The sequence below is a fragment of the Mauremys mutica genome, chromosome 6, assembly GCF_020497125.1.
Source record: "Mauremys mutica isolate MM-2020 ecotype Southern chromosome 6, ASM2049712v1, whole genome shotgun sequence".
Classification (NCBI taxonomy): domain Eukaryota; kingdom Metazoa; phylum Chordata; order Testudines; family Geoemydidae; genus Mauremys; species Mauremys mutica.
Genome location: NC_059077.1, coordinates 25,420,993 through 25,446,717, shown reverse-complemented (window position 1 = coordinate 25,446,717; position 25,725 = coordinate 25,420,993). Strand labels below are relative to the sequence as shown.

Genomic DNA, 25,725 nt, shown 5'->3' with positions numbered 1-25,725 from the left:
TGTATAATGACAATCTGCCCAATAGTGCCTTAGAAATCACCAGCAAAGCTTGCCGTTACGGTATAGGAACTACCTAACACACGTGCTGTTCTTTGCACGGCAACACAGAATTTGGATTTAGCTCTGTCTAATTACCTGGATCACCAAGAAATCAGGAAAAGCCTCTGAAATAGCTGGTCTCCTTGCACCCAGCGCCTTTTCCCTTGCGTTCTGCTCACCTGGCTAGGGATAAGGACACGCTGTGGGGTTGGGGAACTTTGGATGAAATCAGTTTTAACGCAGCCTTCTCTGACCTGCTCCTTTAGAAATGATGTTACAGCTCTGGAATTGGGATTCGGAGTGTGTGTGCCTTTCTACCAAAGTGTGGTGTTATGTTACATCCGCTTGAAAATTTAGCCTAAGATGCCGGCCAACTTCAGAAGCCTTCTTCGTTGCTTGCCATGTAATACATGATATGTAGAGCCTCTGACTTCAGCCAAGAGATATTTGGAAACTCTGTCGGATCCAGTGTTGGGGGCTAACGTGTGTTTAGATCCGAAAGCGAATCAGAGGAGGCAGCGGAGGGCACGTCACCAGAAGGGGCCCTATAAATCCATCTCCATTGCTGCTTCGCCCTGGCAAATCGATTGCTTTGCATGTTGGCCTGCGCGCCCACATCTGCCCTCGCGTGCGACCCCTCCAGGGGCAGGTCCCAAAAGCTGATCGCTCCCACCAGGCGCTCTGACCCCACCGGATTAAAGAGGGTCCCGCGCAGGTTGCTGTCGGGAGGAGCTGGATGCTCTCGCACCAAGTTTGGATTGCAGGAGTGATCGCTCTTACTCTACACGTTCCTCTTGGATCTAATCTTTCAACGTGACGCGATCCCTTTCTGGAGGAGGGAGTCTGGCCGCTGCTGCGGCTGCTAGCTTACAAATCTCCGCTCCAGCCTCTGCTTCTCCGGCAGGCTGCTATTTCCCTCTCTCAGCTGTTTCTCGCGTGCATGCGTGAGTGCCCCGTTCCCCCTGGCCCAGCTGGCGTTCCGGGAGCCCTGATGTCTTCATTTGACTCCCCGCAGTTGTTGATGGGGTGTCTTGCTCAGATTTCCAGGCAGAAGCTCAACCGCAGCATCCAGAGCCAGTTCTCGCTGCCAGGCGGCGCTTCGTGCGGCGCAGGCGGCTGCTGCTGCTGAGCTGGGACTCGGCTGCAGGGCAAGGATCGGCGAGAACCGGGCGCTGCCTCTGCTCTCCGCAGGGACCGCGCACCTGCGGCGGCGGGGGAGGGCGCACGGAGCGGCGCCGGCGGCAGCAGCCCCTGCCCCTGCCCCGGAATTGTGAACTTTCCCGCAGCCCCCCTTGGAGGATCCCCGAGCTGAGCCACATGCATCCCTTGGCGGCCGGCCGGGCTTCCTGGAGTTAATGTCCGTGCTGGGTCCGACGAGCCCATCTCAAAGGTAAGGTGCCGTTTCTGCCCCTGGCGAGGCGCTGGGGGTGGCGGCAGGGGAGGGGGGCGGCAAAGGCTCTGGATCGCTGCCCTTGAGGGCACAGGGAGGAGCCTGAGCACCCACGGGAAATAAACAGGTTTAATGTTCTTCCCCTCGGATCCTGGGAAGTAACCAGAGAGGCCCGCCTAGGCCACCTGGGTCAATGCAAACATCTGCGCCGCTCCCCGCAGTCCTCGCACCTGGGCGCCCTGCCCGGGCCCGCAGCCAGCGCCGGGAGGTTAAAGCTCCCCTTGCCCTCGGCGAGGGGCCGGGGAGGGTTTTCTGCCCTTCCAGGCGTTTTCTAAGCGGTGAGGATTCTCCTGAGCCCCCGAGCTGGGGCTGACACTGGGGGATGGAGGCTCCGGTGTCTCCCCAGCGCCGCTCGCCAGCCACGCCCCGTGCGGCAGCTCCGAGCACCTCCTGCCGCCGGCGTTTGCTCCCCTGCTGTTCTGGTGGCTGCGGCGGGAAGTTGAGGCACAAGAGCCCGAAGGCACGAACCGGCGAACCCCTCGCTGCCCTTGTCTTCCTCGCCAGCCTGCAGCGTCTCTTCCCAGCCTGCCAGAGCCGGGAGCGAGAGTGCGCCCCGCCGGAGGGGCTGCTGTGCCCAGGAGGCTACGTGTTTACGCCGGAGTAAGCGATCCGGGAGGGACTCAGCCACGGATCGGGCCCCAGCAATCAACGCCGTCTAAACGCCGCATCCTCCCAGGCTGCTACCGGGACAGCAGCAGCAACCCGGGGGGCTCCGCAGCACCTCGCTAACGGCTGCTGAGGTCGAACTAAAACGTGTGCAAATAAACCCTTCGAACGGGAATCGTTTCACGCCCTCACGAAGCAATCGTTAGGCTCCCTACCCCGCCAGGGTCTAAAATAGTGCACAGGCGTGAAAATAGCACCGGGAAACGCACGGAAGAGTTTCCTTGCTGTGATTCACCCCACACTGTGAGGGATGTTTCCAGAGAGCTGACAGCTACCGCCTCTGCTTTGTTACATTAGTCAATAGCCTGCTCCTCGGCACTTCGCCAAAGCAGGTCGTTTTCTGCAGACAATGTACTAAGTGTGGAGCAGAACTGTTAAGAGCAAAACAAAACTTTGGAAATCGCGGTATACACTGAGGAGTGTTGAAGTGGCCACGTGGTTTAGCACAGACCGTGCAAGTCTTCTAAAGGTATCACCTATGCTGCTTTGCATCCCAGGATGCCAAGTTGTCCTTTACGAATTATTTTTGCTCCCCCCCGGATAGGGCTGAAACTTGGTGGCAGAGTTTTCCCCCGGCAATCCATGCGGAGTCACGTTCACTCCTGTTGCTTTCCAACGAGTAGCCTAAAAATACAAATTTCCCACTCCAAACATCATGCTGAGCTACACAAACATAGTAACTTCTCCGTCCCCTAATAGGTGGCTACACCGAGCGATCGCAGTTCAAGCGGTCGGTTTACACTGCCCTCTAGCGCCGGAAACGTGTGTCCTAACAGACAATAGCAATGAGCAGGTTACTTATCCACCACCGGCCCCAGCCCCATTTGTGCCTTTCCATTCGGGGAAACTCTTCAAACATTCCTCATCGCTCGAACTCCCGGTGTAGGGAGCCTGGAATCGCTCCCCTTGCTGACATTTCTTCTCCGCGTTAGGATCGTTTTAGGGGAGCTCATGATTGCTTTGAATTTCTGTTTTCTTCTCTCTTTTAAAAACAAACAGAAAAGAAATAGCGCACTGAAGGATTTGTGATGAAAAAGGCATGCAAAGAAAATGACACGGATTTTGCAAATGGTAGAGAAAATGCGAGTTGAATGTAGACCTTCAGGAATGGCTCTGTCCTCTAGAGCAAGCTCAGCAGGGGATGCGGTTTGGTGCGGATGCCTCTAATCTTTACTGAAATTCTTTAATGTACAATGACGGGGCAATAACTGAAATGCAGGATGACATTCTAGACCCACACTAAAGTCAACTGTAAATTTACCCTGTATTTCAAAGGGACCAGGCTAGAAGCCTGCAAAAGTCTCTCTAAAACTCCTGCAGTATAGAGAACACGCAAAGAGCCGCCCAGGACAGACAGGGACTGGGGAGCCTTGTTCATGCCCTGAGGATGTCTGAGGCGGAGGAAGGATGCAGATACGGTAGCCCAGTTCTGACCGGGAGAGTGGTAGTATGAACGCATTAGCCCCAGAGATGGCAGCTCTGGTATTGGAAGCAGAAAGAGGGATTTTACCTAATGGGGGGGGGAGCGAATTGGAATTGTCTGTGTTAAATATTCCCCATTCCAAACCCTGCTGTGCAAAGCATCTGAGTGCAGAATGCAAGTCCAGTTGTTACAACCCCACAATCCCATCCTGCAGAAAGGAAAACACTCGAATGGGGTGTAGACGTGCCTTTCTTGAGTCAGAAGGGAAATCGGTTGCAGTTACATGGGGAAGGGGGTGAAAGCTGTAGGGGCCCTCGTGTTTTAGGTGGTTCTTTGCTTTCAAATATACCATGGCCCTGGAGCTGATAGATTTAACACAACAAATGTAGTTCTTTATTACAGAAAGTGTGATCCTCTCACGAGGAGATAGCTGGATCCGACTCCTACTCTTACTTACTCCCAAATATTAAGGGAGGAAGGGCCTTGTTTAGGCTTTTTAAAGTTGTTTGTGTTTTAATATATGTTTTTGACAGCTGACAAATTGTAAAGGGGCTTCAGGAAGCTACATTAATTTCTTATTTATATTACAATCAACATCCGTGACTAGTAAGGGCTGAATCCAACTGTCTTTACAGAGGCAAAGTCTGACCGCAGAGAGGTCAAAGTAAGATTTGCCAGATCTGGCCCCACGTTAACGAAATCCGAATAAACCAGTTTCAGCGAGTTTCCTCTCCAAAGACAAAAATACAAACAGGCGAAAGCTAACATCTGCTAGCCAGGGAGGATGGAAAATACACGCATCTGCCGGGACCTAGGTGTTTGCGAAAAGCGGAGAACTGGTTGGAGTAGATGTAAATAAAGCAACACCATATTTCTCTTCCATCTCTGGGAGCAGCCCCCGCACCCTCTCCTGGTGCCCGTAACATTTTACTATCAAAAGCCTGAAAGTTGCCAAATCCCTTCTTTGATGTAGAAGCCAGTGTGGTGGATTTAAATTACAATGCGACTGGTTTTCTAAAACATACGCTTAAATCCAACCCGGATTCCCATTACGAGCCACGACGATTTGTATCTCCGAAAGAGTTCGACTTTCGAGCTCCAGGCCTCCACCTACTCCCCTTCCCGTGCGTGATTATCACTGGGAACATTTCAGTGCCTGCTAGACTTAATCCCGCCGCCCCCCTGCTTTCTAATCTCCTCCACACGGCCAGGTACTGGGGTTTTGGCTTTGGGGACGGGTCCAAGGACAGGCATTTAGCGAGCCCGCGGGTGTCTGCCCTGTCCCTGGCAAGGAGGCAGCGTGTCAGACCTTCCTTCTCTGCTCGTGAGCCTGAATCCGGGGGATGGGGGCAGCGTCTCTCCAGGACCTGCTGCGTTTCGTAACGAGCCCCGGCCCCTCCCCAAACCCTTTGGGTTTATTAAAAGGCCCCAAGAGACTCAAACAGCCCCAGCGGTTTCTGGGCAGACCCTAGGCTGAGCTTCAGAGCGACACGGGCGAGCAGAGGGTTGGGTTTGTCTGACCCCCCCCCCCTTAAGAATCATATCAGCTGGCAGGGCTGGCTGCTGGGGGTGAGGTTAGGGCCCTGGCGGCCCCCCTGCTCTGTGCAGGGCTCGGTTATGGGATTAACGCAGCAGACTGGGCCGGCGCGAACCTTTCCCCCCGGCCCCGGGGGGAGCTGATCAGTTTCACTCCAGCACCTGCGCTTCATCGAAGGCTTCTGAGACCCCCCCCCCGGGGGGGAGCTCGGGAGCCCAGGTGCAGGCTCTGGCACTGGGGGAGCCCGGAGCGCAGCGCAGCGCAGAGCGAGCTCCCCGCGGGCGCGCAGCGAGCGCGGAGCTAACCTTGTGTCTCCTCTTCGCCAGGGGCCTGTGTCGGAAGGGAATCTAAGATGAAGTTATGGGATGTTGTGGCTGTCTGCGTGGTGCTGCTCAGCACGGTCTCCACATCCCCGCTGCCCGCCGGTAAGACGCCTCCCGAGGGGCCCCCTTCAGTGGTAGAGGGGCCTGAAGACGATCACTCCCCCACCAGCCTGCCGCCTCCCTATGCTGTGCAAAGTGACTGTAAGAAACGTTCCCCTTCATAGTCACAACTGTCTGTCTTACTAAACCCGCTTTCCAGTGTCTGACCCCAGCGCGGGGAGCTGGCTGCGCGGAGCGCCCCATGGCTGTGTGACTACAACTGAGGGGGCGGGCGGGGGCTGGGGCATTCTCACTGAAGGGCAGTTGCTACACCTGCCCCCATCACGTTTGCCTGGTTGTACCGGAGGGTTTGTTTAAAACCTGTTTTTCTATTTGTTGCTCCCCTGTGAAAGATCCATGCGAAGGAGGGGGAATTGCTGAACTGATCCCAAACAGGAAACACTTCTTTCCCCCGCTAATCCCTTTTCAGTTCTAAAAATCTCTTTATGTATTGTTTGTATGGCAGTAGCACCTAGAACCCTCAGCCAAGATTGGGAGCCTCCCCTACAAAGCACTGCACAAACAAGTAGGGCGGCTACTGACCTCATTTAATTCCCCCCATTTATTCCAAAGTAAGATTGTCCACATCAGACTTACACTGAAATAAAAAAGGGTTTTAGGAAACTGATGTAGTTAAATCAGTGTAAGCCTGGCTGTAGACCAGCCCACAGTAAGAGACAGTTTACAATCTAAATTCTAGATAATAATTAATAATAATAAATAATAATAATAATACCTAAATAACAAAAGGTCTCAAAGAAAAGCATTTTCAGAGAGCACTGTGATTTTTAAATACACAGTGGTGCTCCTTTAAAGTTGGTGTTAATATGACTCAGTAAGCAGTGGCAACATACACAAATTAATCTTAGAAGTATTCAATTAACATGAAGGGCCTTGTCTTAAACCCATAAAAGCAAAGACCCAGAATTGAGACTGCCCACTTTGTCTTTAACTAATTCTCTTCTCTGCTTAGATACTGTAACTTACATGGTTCAAGGGTATAGCTCAGGGATCGTCAACCTTTGGCATGCAGCCCATCAAGGAAATCTGCTGGTGGGCCGGGATGGTTTGTTTACTTGCAGCATCCGCAGGTTCAGCCAATTGCAGCTCCCACTGGCCACAGTTCACTGTTCCAGGCCAGTGGGGGCTGCGGGAAGTGGCGTGGGCCGAGGGATGTGCTGGCTTCCCGCTTCTTCCTCCTCTAATCTTCTCTCTTCTTTCTCATTTTCCTCCCATTGGAATCTTTCCTGGGCCTCACTTTCCTCTCTTTTGAGCTGACCTTCTCACTGTTCCATGAATGACAGCATCCTGTCTCAGTCCCTCATCAGATGCAAGTTGACCAAAAGAACTCCATCCCCAGTTTTCTTCTTCTTGCACAGATTGCTGAGGCTTTATGATGCTGTGATCTTCTTCTACATTGTGGTACATGGAAAGGAGGGTGTATGTGCAGTGGAAGATTCCACAAAACCTCAGGATCTGCTTTGCTGGCATTTGTGCCAGTCTCCCCTACTCTGAGCTGCAGCTGTTTCAGTTCTGTAGGAAGAAAAAAGCATTAAGAAGAAAGTTGTACTAGTAACTTTACAACAATGACAAGTTGTCAGTTCAGGGTGGTGAGATATCAGTGTTCCATTGTTCTGGGTCCTACAAATGAGGCCTAGAACTATTTTTTTATATCACAAATCCCTCTATTAAGACATTTTAAAAATGTTATTCTATCTAAGTGATCTGTTCCACAGCAAGCAGAGGAGGGAGACAGACAGGTAGCAGAAGCATTAATCACTTACCCACTAGGTCTAGTCTATTTCCAGTATGAGGATAACCAAACTTCTCATTGTTGTTTGGGTATCTTGTAGACTAAGGAGTGAGATGTCCATCATGTGGGCCTTGTGTTTCAGGTGGATGAGTGAGCAACATCTTCTAGAAGTATGTGCCCAGTGTAGAGCCAAGCAGAGATGGACGAAGGGTCTGCTCCAGTATGTCAGTTCCTATATTCCTACTAGGGAAATTATCCGCAGAAACCTGAGCAATATATTCTTGCACTGTTCAAACCTACAATGGAAATCACAGATAGATGGGCCTGGGTGCAAAGAGAAGATGAGCATTGCTACTCACCCTGAGGTTAAAGCTGGATAAGTGAGTCTCTCAAACATTTTTTGTGTTCTTTTCCAAAGACTGGTGAAATATCCATGCTCAGAGAAACTCCTGTATTGGCTACATTGGCGAGCCTGATAAATAGCAGGGGTTTGCTGAGCTGGTTGGCTATATGCTGATATTCTAGCCTAATTAGTTAAATACCTTGATTCACTTTATTACTGTTTCTGTTTTAAAAATGTGTGGCTCTGGTTCAGCTCCCTAGGAGGGGTACTTTGTCCAGCAGTGGCCTGATACATAGTTGGAGTTGTCAGCTCAGTTACACCAGGACTTTCACATCTTCATCTTTCCTCAATTCATGCATCATTTTCTCCACGAGGTGCTCTGAGAGGTGCTGATAGTGCTCTGAGATCACAAGATTATGTAGCACCAAATTCAGATTGGCCTGAAAGTTTCCCTTGCTCCAGATTATGAGCAGGTGTACTGTGATGACCCCTCCATTTCAGATTAGTGGTCATAGAGTAATGTGCACCAGCAGTCACAGGCTTCAGCTATATGATTAAAGTAGAAACCGGCTTGCTCAATGTAGCCTGCCCTAATTGCAGAGCATTTTAAATCAGCCCCCTGCTTCTTGATCATGTAAACAGCAGAGCCATATGGGATAGTTTGTGATGGGGGGATAGAATTGCTGGAGACATATGCATATGGCACACGCAATACATAGGGCAATACAGTGTGGGATATTTTGTTATAGCGACTGAGAGGAAGCTATCCTATTATATAGGCATGATCAAGGGTCCTGTATGAGCAAGAGTGGCACACAATTAGCTTCTATAGATACTATGTACTGTGTGAACACAAAACACATTATAAATAGAACTATGCCAATAAGTGGATACAAGATGTGGTCAAATTATGGTTATGAAAGCAAACCTAGTGTTAGGCATAGATATTTTGTAACTGGATACCACGACATGGCTGTAACTGTAGGGTGAATGAGATCCCAAGTCACATAGGCCATTACCTACAATGTGATCACTGGCACAGGGGGAGCACGGTGTAAGATCTAGCTGTGTACTTAAAAAAAAAAACACACCAAAAAAACCATTGTAGGAGCTTCTCTCTGTAAAGACGCAGAAGATGTTCTTATAAATTGCAGTACCTGAGGCACAGTGATTTGATTGTTGAATAGTGATTTGTTATGTGTGTTTCTTTTTAAAAGATAATTTAGTGTTAGGCCATTTAACATCTTTAGCTGGAGCATAGGCACTGCCTCCGTAGGTGCTCCAGGACTCAAGCACCTACTGAAAAAATAGGGGGGGGGGATCAGCACCTGCAGGGCTAGATTAATATTTTGTGGGCCCCAGCGGCCGGACTGTGATGCCACACCCCCGCTCTGTCCCGAGCCCCACCCCAGCTTGGCCTCTCCCCGAGGCCCTGCCTGCCATTTGCATGGGGAAGAGGGGGCAGAGAGGAGTACCTACCTGCAAAAACAAAAGTCAGTGCCTGTGAGCTGGAGTGTTTTTATTTACTATATTAGAAATACAGACGAAATGTAGAATAGCCAGGATATGATATTGGAATGCAAGCACTTCAGGGTAAGACTTGTCTTTATATTTTGATGCTATATAGAGATGAACACATTGTTAGTGCTAAACAAATGATATCTTCTGATCTAAATAGACTTTATTCTATATACCACTTGTTAGACACGTACAATACCTAATACACCATCATTCCATTCTGTGTCAAATACAGTGTCTAATAAATACATTCCCATGGAGGACACTCAAAGAGTTAACATTAAAATGACCAAGTCCTTCAAGAGGAAATAAATATACGAGTATATATTTTTCTCCTTATGCATATTTTAAAAGTATATATTTACTTGAAGCATATTCAGGGGAAATTCTTGGAATTCAGCTGTCCAGATGACCATGGACCAAAAGATGGGAAAGAAGTTATATGGCTCTACTACTGTGTGATCCTCAAATGGATGCAGTTTAAAATACTGTGTAAACTGTTTTGATCCCCATTAGGACTGCAGAGACCAGAATTCAGAAATAATCTCTGCTAGACCTGCTTAAAAAAGATGTAGAGTTGCACAGGAATCTCATAATTCTGAGATAATATCCTAATGGCAATCAGTACGATCGTAATATTAAATAATGCAGTTATATGAATCCTCAGTTTTATCAGACATTAAAATAGAGTGGGTTTCAAAATGTTTAGTGGTGGCAAAAACAGTTAATCCTTGACACTGGAAAGCTATAACAGGACTAGAATGGATCATCTTAGGTGTAAAAGATGCATGGCAAGCAGAATAAAAGGGAAGATTTCAATGAAACATGGACTCCATTCCCTAGTTATAAAGATGGAAAACAGAAGTAAACAAACTGCTAGATACTTGAGACAGGTTCATACAGGATATTCAGTTGCACATAAAATGTTACAGGAAACTTAGCATGTTTTAAGGTAAAAGAATGAAAATTAACTATGCAATGATAGATTTTGTTACAAATTTCAGTAAAGATTTTTTAGACGGATATAAGGTCCCACCTCAACTCAGCTTAAGCATTTGCTTAATTATCTCTTTTCAGCACAACACCTAAACATGTGCTTAACTTTAAGACTGTAATTACATTTCTTTGAAGTCAATGGGATTTAAGAACATGCATCAGTGCTGTGATGAATAGGGATGGATTTAAGCATGTGTTTAAAGATGAACACTTTTTAAGTGCTTTGCTGAATCTGGGAATAGCTGCAGAACAGCATGGATTCCGAAATCTTTTCATAATGCAGACCATGTCTTAACAGAGAGATTTTCTTGTGGACATATCCCCTCTGATTCACAAATGGCACATACCACATTCCCTCCCATTGATAAATGTGAGGACCACCTCCGCTCCCATTCACAATCATGTAACAACTCTCTACTGACAGCAATTGCCTAGTTGGAAAAGTTATATTAGGTCTGTATGTTTGGCCATATTTTAATACCGTGTGGAATCTGGGAAAGTATAAGAGCCATCCTGTGAACAGACACCTCTCCGCAGACCACTATCAAGTGCTCCATGGGCTACCAGTGGTCCATGGATCACAGTTTGGGATGCCCTGCAGTAGAACATGTGGCACCTGTTTTAGTGCTATGCACTATTTATTGTAATAGTATGAAAACATTATCAGCTTGTATGCTAACCGTTTTCATACTGAGACACATTCATGCTAATAGTATGTTCATTATCCAGACACAAACTGTAAAAATGCTGAAATTTAGAAAGTAAAAGAGCATCATAGAAAAACATGTATTATTCATAATGCAAAACCATCACTGAAATCAGCTGAGATTCACATAGTCAGGATTCAATCATGGCTTTGCCACAAGCCCTGTACATGGGGGAGTATGGTGGTGTACTGCTCCAGGAGCAGCCTGCAAAGCCAGAGCATATACTCCTAGGTCAGAATGTATTTGATTGATGTTGACTAGATAGTATGTATTTTAACTGGGGAGATAATTCTTTTTTTTTTTTCACCAATACATTTTTCACCTTGAATATGTGAATAGTAGTAGATTGGCAGCCAGGTCACTCTAGTGAGGGCTTTGATGACATTACTTGAGAGCTGAACTGCTGGAGGATTTTTGTACCAGAAATCCAAGATGGAATTTCTTTGAATGGCCATCACAGACTCAGAAATCTCAGAACTGTGTCTGTTAGCTGGCTACATGCTCATTGCTATGAGTGCTGGCTAATAGCAAGAGGCTCATAGGTTTCAGGTACTCCTAGAATAATAAAGGTTCTCAGATACTATAGTGATGAGATTGATATAAAAATGGTCATAAACAGAATATTCAGCTCACAGACATGTGAACCTGCCTGACACTGGACAGTGATACAGATTCCCATACTCCTGGCCACCCAGAGGGGGGGGCAAGTGGGGCAATTTGCCCCAGGCCCTGGGCCCAACAGGGCCCCACGAGGCCTGGCCCGGCGGTGGTCCAGGTCTTCGGCGGCATTTCGGCGGTGGGGGGCCATTCAGTGCTGCCGAAGACGCGGAGCGACTGAAGGGCCCCCCGCCACCACAATGCCCATGAGCGCTGGCCCGGCGGCGGTCTGGGTCTTCGGCAGCATTTCGGCGGTGGGGGGCACTTCAGTCGCTCCGGGTCTTCGGCGGCATTTCGGTGGCGGGGGGCTCTTCAGTGTTGCTGAAGACATGGAGCGACTGAAGGGGCCCCCCGCCGCTGAAATGCCGCCAAAGACCCAGACCGCCGCCGGGTGAGTACAAGCACCACAGCTCCCCCACTTTGCTCTAGGCCCCCTGACTCCTCTGGGCGGCCCTGCCCATACTTGTTTTAGAACAATACAATGGTTTAGGGAGGAGGAATGGTCCAGGGGTTAAGACATAAGAACAGCCATACTGGGTCAGACCAAAGGTCCACCTAGCACAGTATCCTGTGGCAATGGACTGGGGTTCTGTTCCCAGCTCTATCACTGACCTGCTGTGTGACTTAGGGCAGGTCACCTCATCTCTATTTCTTCTCTCACTGTTTGCCTGTCTTGTCTATTTACATTGTAAGCTCTGAAGGGAAGAGATGGTCTCTTAGTATAGTACTTAGCACAGTGGGGCCTTGATTTCAGATGTGGCCTCTAGGTGCTACCACAATAGATGTATTCAAATAAATACAAGTAATAATGCTTTTTCTGAAAAACTGTCAAATTATAGATAGTTAAAAGTAACACTTTTCCATACTATAAGCCTTAATAAAAATCTGTGTATCTATACTTATTTGGATTGGCAGTATGTACTTTCTTCAAAACTGGTACAACTATTGCCATTAGATATTCGATATACCTTCTTGTATATTTTTCCTAATGCTTTGATAGCACTTGCCCTGTTGACTTTTAGCAGCTTAGCTGTTATATCGTCTATCCTGCAGCTTTCCCATTTTTAACTGTTCCACTGCTCTTTCTATTTCTTCGTCTGACAGTGGTTCGGTGGTAATATCCATATGGCCTTATACGCTGTTCATCTGTTTACCTATTATCTAGATGTCCAGAATGCTTGCATCTGAATGAATACAAGGTTCAGCACTTTGTCAAAAATGCTCCTTCCATACTTTCAGCTCCACTTCAGAATTTGTTGTCAGTTCAACAAATTAGCATCTTTTCCTGCTAGCATCATTGGCCTGATTGTGTTTCCATACAATTTAACCTTATTGTATATCATTTTCATATCTTGTTTTCTTGATGCTTCCTGTAGTTGCTGAGCGTCTTCTTTCCAGAACTTGTGCTTATCCAATCTTTGTGATTTCTTCATCACTTTATGCAATGCTGTAAGCTAATCAATACTGGGGAAAAATCATGATGTAAATAATTGTCAACAGATTATGACCAGTTTTAGGGGCAGCAGTAAGCACCATGTGGCTTCAGACCAGGCTGCAGTTGCATTGATCAGATATTCACAGTCTGATAGTTAATGGGAAAAAGTGAGAATGGGGATTAAAGACATTTGTTGTTTTCATTGACTTCACAAAGGCATTTGATTCAGCTTGGAGGGAAGCATTATGGAAAGTAGTAAAATCATGTAGCGTTCCAGATAGGATAACTGCAATTATAAAAGTTATGTACAAAGATTCCTATAGTGCCATAAGAACTAGTGGAAAATTAAGCAATTGGTTCAAGTCAAAGCAAGGGGACAAGAATTCGCCTTTGTTTTCATTATTTCTTAAACTGGACATTAATAATGATAGGTGATTTGGATGGTGTGACATTGGGTAATCTAGAGTTAAGCTCTTTAGTTTATGTAGATAACATTGTACAATTGGCAGAAACATTTGAATTAATGATGATACTCTATTTTGGAAAATTGGTGTAGTCGACTTTGACTTACAATATATGCCAAGGATTCAAAGTGATTGTATCTTGGACAAGGGACAACAGAAGAATTGTTGAAATGCAGCAGCCAATGAAGTCACAGAACAAGTAAAATGTTATGTGTACTTAGGAAGCTTGATCAATGCTGATGGTTCCATCAAGAATGAAATTAAAAGAAGATGTGCTTTAGATACAAGTGCTGCATAGAAGCTGATGAGCAGAAATTGATGAAATTATGGACTGATAAAAACATTACATTTAGTACCAAAAGTGAAAATTTATAAAACTGGTGTACTAACAGTATTAGTTTACCATATGGAGGTAGTTGCATTAAAAGGAAAAAAAACATCAGAAGGCTGAAGGCAGTAAAGATGAGAGTTCTTTGGAAGATGGCAAGTGTAAGGTGAAATAATGTTAAGACCAATGAAGAAGTTAGAAGGAGAGTAAGATGTGAAGTCAGGGTATGGATGTCAGGTACTCAGCTGCCTTTGGGCTTAGTTGCTTGGCAACCACATGAGCTCTGCTGCCCAATAAACCCTCACTATGTGACTGTGCTCCCTGGATGGACAAAAGAGCCAATAGATCACCATTTAAGCCTTGTAGGAACAGCAGCACAATGGCTTTTCAATGCGTTCTATACCTGCAGCTGCGCCAGACCTGCTTCCAGCCCTAGTCCCTGCCTCCTTCTGAACTCCTGTCTCTAATCACTAGATTGTCTCCTGACCACAAGTCCAGTTCTGCCCAACAGATTTTGTTCCAACCTCTAGGACACACCACCCACACCTCAGTGCGTGACAATGGGATTAGTGACACTTAAGAAAGATTATGATGGTGAAAACACTGCAGAAGACAAACAGATGATAGGATGCCAAAGAAAATAATGCAAATACAATCTGATCTAGAGGCCAACCACTGACTAGATGGAGAAACATTTTATGCAGGAATATGACCCAGCTGGACTTAATGAAGAAACAAGTCCTGGACAGGAATGAATGGTGACACTGTACCGCTTCCTGTGTCCGCAAAGATGTCCTGGGATGAGATGAAGAAGAAGAGAAGAAAAATCTAGCTCCCCAACAAAAGTATTCTTGCTGCTTGGACTAATCGTATCATATACCAGTATCAAACATAGGATCTGCAGCTGTCAAAACAGGGTCTCCTCCCACAGGGCTCAATTTTGCTCTTACTAAAGTCAATGGAGATTTTATGAATGGCTTCAGTTTGAACACTATTAGTCACTCACATTGGTCAACTAGCGATCAACTGGTAAGCCAGATCACAAAGATTAGAGCCCTACAACCTCATCTAAACTGATGGGACCCAGGTCTGGGTCAGAGTGGGTGGGAAAACAACTGGATTCTCTCAGGCTCAGGTTGGGGTAGGTTGGCTCTCCACTTCCTGCCTGTGTATGCACCTCGCTCCTGCCATCCTATGTTGCAGAGTGACCATGCCAGAGAAATCTCAGCACCACTCTGTAGTGCACATACAGCACAGTGTGGGGCTGCTGCTGCACCAAACCCATGGGCAGGAGGTGACATCAGTACTGAATCAGGTTCATGGTTGGGTCGGAAAACTACTCTACCCTCTTGTGCTTGGGTTGGGTTGCGTGGGATTGGGTCCAGTTTGGATCTGCGTCAGGCCTCAAAATTAGGCCTGAGAAGTCCTCTACTGTAGACCTTTCACCTTGAATAAGTTTGTATCTACTTTACCCAACTCTCCTTAGCATGTTTTCCCCTAACACAGCCACAGATGACAGCAAGTGACGTTTAGCAAATGGGATTTTTCTGTCACTTCTCTTTGGCCTTGTCTATACTTACCGGGGATGGATGCTGCTGCGATCGATGCAATGGGGGTTGATTTAGTGGGTCTAGTGAAGACCCGCTAAACCAACCACAGAGTACTCTCCAGTCAACTCCAGTACTGCACCAGAAGAAGAAGAACAAGGTAAGTCAACGGGAGAGCGTCTTCATCAACTCAGCGTGATATAGACACCGTAGTAAGGCAACCGAAGCTACATCAATTCCAGCTATATTATTCATGTAGCTGGAGTAGCGTAACTTAGGTCAACTTTCCCTGGTAGTGTAGACAAGGCCCTAGTTCAGGAGTTCCCAAACTTCACTGCACCATGACCCCCTACTGACAACAAAGTTACTACATGACCCCAGGTTGGGGGACAGAACCCGAGTCCTGCTGCCCCAGGTGGGGGGAGAGGGGGCCGTAGCCCCAGCCCTGCTGCCCCAGATGGAGGGGAAGAGGGGGTCAGAGCCTGAGCCCTGCTGCCCTGGGTGGGGGTGGAGCTTGGGCTTCAGCTTCAACCATGGGTTCCAGCAAGTCTAATGCTGGCCCTGGTGACCCAATTAAAATGAGGTCCCAGCCCACAGTTGGAGAACTGCTGCCCTAGTTTCCTCCTTTTACTGGAAACAGATGGAATCTGATTTTCTCGCAACTACTGTGAACTGAGAAGCACAGTTGAGGAGGTAGAAAGATAACGGGAAACAAATGAAAACCCTGTAAAAGGCTGAACACAAACTAAAAAATATGAATCAATAGGCAGATTAGCGATAACTATCAACTGATGTATTGATCATACCCTGGCATATGATGGGCCTTCAAGCTAGTGAGCTATAAAGAGAAAATCTTTGTAACCACAAAAGGAAAAATTACAAAAGCTATTTTAATTCAGTACTTTTTCTAATACTGGCTCATTGTATCTGACATTAAAAGGCCTAGGAGTCAGATGCATCAGGATATTTAACACTTCACCTTGATGAGAGACAGGTGACACCAATGACAGTGTCAGTTTCTATGGGAATTCTAAGTTACAGGAAAGAATGTAATGTCTCTTTGTGAGCTGGCAAGTCAGTGAATAAGGTAATGGACTAGAACAGTATTAATCATTTAAAGACAAGTTGACCTTGGCATCTTTGATGTTATATATTTAATGAATACCACTGACACGTTTCTGTTTCACCCCTTGCCCCACACATTTTCATGCAAAGCATAAAAGCAAAGTCAGTCTTCAGACTGGTGTTATTTTAATTGTTTAAATCCTGATAACTTTTCAGCATAGTTAGGTTAGTTTATTTCCAGGGATTCAGTTCTCCAATTTCTGCTTGATAGGCTTATTACTGAAAAATATTTCTAAATGAGTCTTTTTTTCCCCTTCACAACCTATTTCTTTCTAGCTTATAAATGTATGCAACAGAATGATCAAAATGCTAGAGAGGCTAATGGGAGAACAACCGGACCCTCTCGGGCTCACCATGGTCAAAATGGAAGTAGAGTTTAAGTTGAGAGGGTCCTGAACTAAAACTTTGGACCTTATTTTGGTAGAAGGAGCCTTAGAGCCAAATCCATGTCTGGATCTGAAATTTGCAAATAACCCCTATCATTATAATGGGCTGAATCAAACCCCCTGAACTTTGGGGGTCATAATGTAAATGGTGTTTGGTGTTTAGACATGGTAACATAACATCCATTTAAGATACATTAAAGAGTTACGCACAATGCGAGTTAACATAGAAAGTAAAAAAAATATGTACAGTAGACCCTCAGAGTTACAAACACCAGAATTACTAACTGACCAATCAGTCACACACCTGGAAGTACACAATAAGGAAGCAACAGAGACCAAAAAACCCCCAACCAAACAAATACAGTACTGTATGGTGTTAAATGTAAACTACTAAAAATAAAGGGAAAGCAGCATTTTTCTTCTGCATAGTAAAGTTTCAAAGCTGTATTAAGTCAATGTTCAGTTGTGAACTTTTGGACCATGTTTTGTTCAGAGTTACAAACATTTCAGAGCTATGAACAACCTCCATTCCGAAGGTGTTCATAACTCTGAGCCATGGTTTACACTATGCGAATAGCGTAGCTGAAGTCGGCATATCTTAGGTCAACTTACCTGGCCGTGAGGACGGCAGTGAGTCAACTGCAGCCGCTCCCCCATCGACTCCGCTTCTGCCTTTCATGAGCTGGAGTTCCGGAGTCGACGGGGAGTGTGACCAGGGATCGATTTTATGGTGTTTACAATAGACGCGATAAATTGACATCCCCCCCCCCGACAGATCGAACACTACCCGCCAATCCGGCGGGTAGTGAAGACCTGCCCTAAGGTTCTATTGTAGATAAGTATACAAAATTATTCCTTTCCTAAAATAATTGCATGGACCAGAAAAAATTGTTTCCATTCAAAATTGCATTTTAGTGAAAAGGCATCTTTTAGAGAGAACTATTTTGCAGTAAGTGGGATTAAAGCCTTTTCTCTAAAACCTGATGGCCAAGATTTTCAAAAGTGAGCACCTAAGTTAGGCTCCTACATAAATCAGTGATCAGATTTTCAAAAGTGCTGAAGATCCAGCTTCTCCCAATGAAATCAATTTCTGGTCACTTTTGCGTTGTGGGTTTCTTGTACTAATACTCTTGTCAGGGTTGTCACCACTGCAGGGGAATTTTTTCAAAAAAAATCTGTTGACAGTGGAATTAAAAGATTAGCTTTATAAAACCTAAATTTTGTGCCAGATTTGCTCTGATAGTTTCCCATTAAAGACAGATGGGGCAATTTAGTTTCTGTCTTCTTTGGAACATGGCCGTGTTGGAGTCTGCTGTTCCAAAATAACATTTGGACCTACTTTATTTATAAATTCTTCTTGTATGCAGTATAAATTGTTTCTTAAAAGGGGCTCATCGCCAAATACAATCCTCTCTGGCACTCGATGCCTTGAATCGACTGGAAATGCAGACTTGGGGAATGTAGTGGAGAACTTGCCCAGAGAACATGATGATCCTCTGAGAGCCATGGAGCAGAACTCTTTGGTGGCTCTCTACATAGGAAAATGAGTGGGGCCATTGTTGTTTGGCTGAGGGAATGTGTGGCTATCAGTGTTGCCAACTCTTACAACTTTATCATGAGTCTCATGATATCTGATGAATATGTTAAAGCCCCAGCTCCTGAAGACAAGTGATTAGATGAAAATCTCAGGTTTCATTTTTTTCCCCCTAAAACTTACTCCAATGGTTGCGGTAAAAGCATTGCCTGAGTGTACCTCAAAGTCTCAAAAAACAAAAGGCAAATAAAATGAACCCAACGCTTATGATTTTAAGCCACTCTTATGATTTTTGGGCATCCAGCTCAGGACTGATGCTGCAGCTTTAGTGTCACTCACTAATACGGCTGTTGGCAGCCCTAGCTGCATGAGTTGGACTGCAGTTCCAGCTGCCTCCAACAGAGGATGCTCTGCCTAGGCAGAGCTGAGAAGCAGTAGCCCATGTGGGCAGGAGAAGCTGCAGGGAGAGTGCTCAGGGGCAGCACTTGCTCCCTGCCCCTTTCAGTCCCCTATGAAATGCTGCAGTCTGCAGTCCATCCACTGCATCGGGCGCCTTATGCGGGGGTAGGAGAGAGGAAGGGACATTGTCCTGCGGCGGTGGTGAGGGTGGGGGCAGCTGGGCAGGCACACGTCCAGAGGAGGGACCGAGCAGGCGGGGGATTGAACTCGTTGGATGGAAGTTGCTGAGTGGGAGGGAGCTAGTCAGGGCAGCACCTGAGTAGAGAGAAGGGGATAGTGTCCAGGGTAAAGAGCTACTGAAAGTTCCCAGGGCAAGAGCAGGGAGGGTTTAGGGGAGCTTGCCCAGTGAGAGGTGGGATGAGGCCCTCCAGCAGTCAGCAGTAAAGAGAAGTGGGATATGTTCACCCTCCCCCCCCCCTTGTGTTTATTTTTGTGTTTCAGAGTAAGTTCAATAAAATGTACATGCTGTGCACATGCAGACACACAAGTGATTCCCACCATAAGTTCAAAATCAGAAAACAGGCCTCAAAAATTTGATGTAAAAATAAAATAAATCTCATGATTTTTAAGTCAGTTTCATGATTTTTGGAGTCATCATTTTTTAACTTGCAGGGTTCGCAACACTGCTGATCCTATTACCACAAGCCTCACAATCAAGGGCCTGTTGAATTGGATGGTCCTTTCTCCTGCGTATGGACTGTAGGTGAGACTGCAAACTAGATACACAGAAGCCCTACACCATACTTTGAGCTTGGAAGGAGGATTTTTAAGAGCATAAATGCCCACATATTTCCCCCATGCATAGCCCTTTTACTCAGGCTCTGTGTATGTATGTTCTATTCTATTTTATTCTATATAAATTCTTGTACCTCATTCAACACCATAATATCTGAGCACCTTCCAGTAGTGCATTAAGCAACATAACTAACAGAATCATAGGACTGGAAGAAACCTCAAGAGGTTATCTAGTCCAGTTGCCTGCACTCATGGCAGGACTAAGTATTATCTAGACCATCCCTGACAGGCGTTTGTCTAACCTGCTCTTAAAAATCTCCAATGAAAGGGGTTTCCACAACCTCCCTAGGCAATTTATTTCAGTGCTTAACCACCCTGACAGGAAGTTTTTCCTGATGTCAAACCTAAACCTCCCTTGCTGCAATTTAAACCCATTGCTTCTTGTCATATCCTCGGAAGTTAAGAAGAACAATTCTTCTCCCTCCCTCCTCCTTGTAACAACCTTTTATGTATTTGAAAACTGTTTATCATGTTCCTCTGTCTTCTCTTTTCCAGACTAAACAAACCCAATTTTTTCAATCTTCTCTCACAGGTCATGTTTTCTAGACTTTTAATCATTTTTTTGCTGTTCTCTGGACTTTCTCCAATTTGTCCACATCTTTCCTGAAATGTGGTGCCCAGAATTGGACACAATACTCCAGCTGAGGCCTAATCAGTGCAGAGTAGAGCTGAAGAATTACTTCTCGTGTCTTGCTTACAACACTTCTGCTAATACATCCCAGAATGATGTTCGCTTTTTTTGCAACAGGGTTACATTGTTGACTCATATCTAGCTTGTAGTCCACTATGACCCCCAGATCCCTTTCCTTCCTAAGTGGGGTACTTTGCATTTGTCCTTATTGAATTTCATCCTAACGTTTGTCATGTTTGTTCTCTCACCCTCTCTCCAGGGGAGAAGTGTATGCAGTGGAATTCTTGTTTTGGTAGGGGTTTTAAAAACATATAAATATACATGTTGATAAGTATTTCTGTTAGAGAAGGCAGGTCAAAGAAATGCACTTTGTACTTACAGAGAAAGGTGGTAAGATTTGGATGGTCCTCAGTTCCTGGAGGAGTTCATTCCACAGTCTTGGACTGGCCCCAGAGACGGCTCTGTCTCCTACACAGATGAGCTTTACTTTATTGTAGTAAGTTCCATTGTGCCACAGGAGTGGAGTTCTCAACTACGGTCTTCATCTGGGCAGTTTAGGCAGTCTGTTAGATATCCTGGGGCCGAGGTCAATGAGTACCTGGAAGATAAGGACTGAGAACGTGAACTTGATTCAGTAATCTGTAGAGAGCTAGTGTGGAGAGTGGAGGATAGGTCTGGTGCGTTTGTGCTAGCCTGTGTTGAGGAAGAGATGTGCTGCAGTGTTCTGTACTAGTTGGAGTTTCCTAAGTGCTGAAGTCTTTGTGCCCAGACGTATTGCATTGCTGTCATCCAGCCAAGAGATGAATAAAGTGTGAATAACTCAGCCCAAGGCATTATTCGCCAGGACAGGATGGAATCTCCTAGCCAACCAGAGACAGTAGAAAGCATTACTCACAGATGCTGCTATGTGAGAACTCAGGTCAGTGAGGCACTCAGGAGCATGCTTAAACTATGGACTGAATTGACCAATTGTGGGTGTGTATCTTCAACCACAGGAGACTGCACTGTGGCTGCAAACTCTTCAAAATGTTTTTCTCTGCCCACCAGCAACACCTTTGTAATGCTCAGCCTTAGCTTCAACCAGCTGGGCTTCATCCATGAATTGATCCCATCTAAGCGCTGGACCATCTTGGTGGTGACGGTGTGGTTCAGTGTTGGAGAAGGAAGTGTACAGCTGTGTGTGTGTTAAAGGATCTGACCCTCTGAAAGCAACTTCACAGGTGGCAGTCTGTACTGGCATCTGTGAAGATTTTGTCAACACAACCCCCTATCATCCTGCATGTCATCCAGCTGTTGAGGGGCAAATCCACAGATATCTTCCCTCTTATCCTTGCAAAGGATGCATGCCTTCAATGACCAAAGTTCTGGCACTGTGCACGAGGCAAGAAAGTTCTCACTCCTGTGTTATATTTATTTATGATGCCCATACAATGGCTCCAGTCACCCTTTCACTTAGGCTATGTCTACCTATGCTATGCAACTCCAGCTATGTGAATAACGTAGCAGGAGTTGACGTACCTTAGGTTGAGTTACTGTGGGGGGTGAAAGGGAGAAGCTGTCCCATCGACTTACCTTACTCTTCTCGTCGGGGGTAGAGTATGGGGGTCAACTGGAGAGCGATCTGCTGTCAATTTGGTGGGTCTTCACTAAACCTGCTAAATCGACTGCCAGTGGATCGATCTCAGAGCATTGATCCTGGCTGCAGTGTAGATGTAGCCTTAGTTAAACTTACAGCATAGTAACTTGAGCTTGTTGAAAGTCAGAATTTCTATCCCACTGGAAATGCCAGAATTTCAAAATTGGTTGTGTTTCCAATTGGTATGAAAAGTTGAAATCTCAGAATTTTTCATGAAATAAAATATTCCTAAAATATTTAGTTTCAGCCTATCAAAATGTTTCATTTTGATATATTGTATTATAGCATATCGGAACATAAAAGTCAAAATGAAATGTTTCAATAATTTCCCATGAAAATTTTAAAATTGATACATTCCTGTGAAATGTTTCAATTTTGGCAACTTATTCTCTGACAGAAGCTGTTCCACGTGAAAATTTTCAACCAGCTCTAATAATAACATCCTCAGCTGCATCAAAAAGCAAGCATTTAGCCAGGGGCAATAACTCAATTTGACCAGCCAGTTAGCTACAGACAGCTCCTTTCTACCATTGCCATCATTCCAGGAGCATATCCTTTACCCACTGTTAGTCTTTCTAATCAGAATGATAATCAGAGGGAGCCCTTATCTACAGTAGGCCAGGAAGGTCTTTGTGACCCTTTTACAGTAGGTCTGCTTATCTAACATTTATACCGTGTTATATATGTCTTTCCCAGTTTTCGGACCTGCTATGTATACTTTTTGAAATACACAATTGATAGAATAGCTTCCATAGGCCTAACATTTTATTGAGTTATAATATTGGTCAAGTTCTAGTGGACTTTGTTTAAAACGTCTAAGACAAATAAAAATGGCCATCCACATCTAACAAAACCTGTTCTCTCTTTCTTTTTCAAATAGCTAACATGCCAGAGGATTATCCAGATCAGTTTGACAATGTAGTGGACTTTATTCAAGCCACTATAAAAAGACTGAGAAGGTCACCAGATAAACAAACTCCAATTTTTTCTAAGCGGGAGAGAAGTCGGCAAAATGCAGCTGTTAATACAGAGAATTCCAGTAAAAAGGGACGACGAGGTCAAAAGGGCAAAAATCGAGGTTGTGTCTTAACAGAAATACATTTAAATGTGACTGACTTGGATTTGGGATATGAAACCAAAGAAGAGCTGATTTTCCGGTACTGCAGTGGATCTTGTGATGCAGCCGAGACCACATATGACAAAATTTTAAAAAATTTAACCAGAAAGAAAAAGCTGGTCAATGATAAAGTGAGGCAAGCTTGCTGCAGACCCACTGCCTATGATGATGACCTTTCATTTTTGGACGATAACTTGGTTTACCATATATTGAAAAAACATTCCGCTAAAAGATGTGGATGTGTCTGATTTTTTTTTGAGATTATTACAATATTGCATTCCTACTACAATGCAAAGAACAGGACCAAGGTTCCCAAGGAAACGTCTGTTCAGAACTGAGAAAGAGGACCAAGGATGCAGGAAAACAGATGTCATGGGAGCCTGGTAGGACAAGATCCAGCACAGAGAACTGGACAGGACAGAAAAGTTGGAACTTTTAATTCCTACAGGAAAGCAAATAAAAGGCATCAAAGCTCAGGGCTGGAGTTTCAGAATGGATGGGTGGAGGTTGCTATCACTATTTCATTTGACATGGTACACTATCAATGAGAGTTGAATCAGCTAGGAATGTGCTTAAAAACACAACCTATTAAATATCATGCCTTGTTCTTATTTTTTATTAAGTTTAGTTATAAAAACTGAGGTAGCATTAATAATGGCAAGCTTAAGTAGTATTAGCTTCACTCCAATATACACTGTACTATTGCTTGTTAAAAGGTTATTCCAAAACACTGGAGATAACTTTTTAATTACATAGTATATGTGCAGGGTTAAATCAGGCAAGTGTCAAAATTAATCAGCTAAAGTCCATCCGGGGAAAATCAACACAAAACAAAACACTTTCACTTACTGTTTGATTTAGGTTATTTCCATCTCACATTTCTTCAAAACAGTTAAATATCAGATTTAATTCTTCTATTACCTCTGAAAACAAGTTGTGTTTTTAAGCACTCACTCCTAGTAGAATAATAGAAACAATGAGCCTGGCCTACACAAACGAAAAATGTGTTTCTTTTGGTTTACAAAGGACTAATGTCACTTACATAACTCCTTTAATATTTGGTCATTGTGAGTGAACAGACTACTTGATGCAATGCATCCATTCAAAGACATAAATATACAGAAGATATTTATTGAGATTTAAGTTATTGTTATTTATTACAGTTCACTAATGAGTTTCCGTTCCTTATTTATTAAAGTTTTTTTCAAAGGTGCCAAAGTGGAATGTGCTCGCAAGATACAAAGACAGTTAAGCTGGGAACAAGGGGCCATGCTTTTAAAAGTATTAATAGTTAACTTGAAAGCAAAAAATCACTTACTTTACCTTTTTAACAAAACCCTGTTTAAAATCTCAAAATAGAGGGCCAAAGTCTGCAACCCATATTCATGTTGAATAACATTTATGTGAGCAACTCCATTACTACCCATATGAGTTAGTGACACTCCACATGAGTGGAGGTTGCAGAATGGGGGCCGTTATTATAAATTTGTTAGAAAAAGTAATTTTATTATTATAATGTTGATGCAGTTTTTCTCACAAACACTTCTTCTGCCAACTGACCTCATAAGTATGATTGACAAATGAAGATTAATCACACTTTTGTCATTTTAATTTCATGTTATATTTGTTTTTTCTTTCCATATTTCCATATAGAAAAGGTTAAATCCCTTTTTGTAGTTAGTCCTGGATTTAATGTAGACTGAAGATAAACAAACTATTTTGTTAAATAACCAAAGTGTTTTGTATAATTTGCTGACACATTACAGGATTCAACTGGCATAGTAAAAACCATTTTAAGTTTTCATCTAAGATACTGCTTTAAGGTGAAGGAGGTTATGTATCAAGGGGATTAGCACAAGTTATGAAGCAGGAGGTTTATTTATTAAAGATTAGCAGAAGTGTATTTATACTAGACATAATAGACAACTGAAGTGAAAAGTGAAGACCTGACTCCCACAAAAACAATATCCAACCAAGAATCTACTGAACAACAACAACAATTAGGATCATAATTTATCCAATCCATTCAATGGCTCCATACTTATTCTGTTCCTTTTAAGTGCATGGAACCTGCACTGATACCAGTGGGGAAGGTCCCATGGTTTGGGGGGAGAAAGAAAGGAAAAACACACAAAGATCCACCATCATGTGGCTTAAAGGAGAATTTTGCCTTTCTTCACTAAGGTCCCAATCCTGCAATTGATGATAAGTGAGCACAGTCATCTTCGTGGGCTCTGAATGCATGGCAATACACCACATGCAATCTATTGCAGGATGAGTCTAAGGCCCGACTCCAGCAAAGCACTCAAGATCATGAATAGTCCCATGGAAGTCATTAAGCACGTGTTTAAGTGCTGTGCTGGGTCAGGGGATTAACCACTGTGTTGGGCAGCGTACAGCAGTCAAAGCATCATCTGCATTACTTGCATAGTACAATCCTGGCTATGTGATGAGTCAAAACTCAGCAATACTGTGGTTAGTTTAGGCTAGCTTTGAGCACAGAAATTATAAGTACTTTATCACTTGCTATGGTACTTCACTGATGGTTGACAGCTTGCCTCAAGCAACAGCCTAAATAGGCTTTAATTATAGCAGGTCACTATGGTCAAACTACAAAGGGTAAAGTTTGTGATTTTTTAAAAAAACTTATCAACAACAGGAGTATGATCCTCTGGAGGTTTTTACTTCACCTACAATTTATGTCTCAGTTATTTGTGTTAATCAACCAAAGTTCTCTACAGACTTTATTTTTGTACA

The 25,725-nt window shown here is 44.6% G+C and overlaps 1 protein-coding gene across 10 annotated transcripts; it reads left to right on the top strand.

Moving 5' to 3' along the window:
- Positions 1-619: 619 nt before the first annotated feature.
- On the top strand, positions 620-25,725 carry GDNF (glial cell derived neurotrophic factor). 10 transcript variants are annotated; one of them, XM_045021434.1, is made up of 3 exons: positions 620-1,429; positions 5,442-5,540; positions 22,732-25,725. In XM_045021434.1, the coding sequence occupies exons 2-3, from the start codon at positions 5,468-5,470 to the stop codon at positions 23,214-23,216; spliced, it is 558 nt and encodes a 185-aa protein (XP_044877369.1). In that variant the 5' UTR covers positions 620-1,429; positions 5,442-5,467; the 3' UTR covers positions 23,217-25,725. The 10 variants fall into 10 exon arrangements, with proteins under 10 accessions (XP_044877369.1, XP_044877365.1, XP_044877373.1 ...); XM_045021430.1 differs by having other exon boundaries at positions 5,442-5,639; XM_045021428.1 differs by lacking the exon at positions 620-1,429 and adding an exon at positions 1,525-3,226 and having other exon boundaries at positions 5,442-5,639.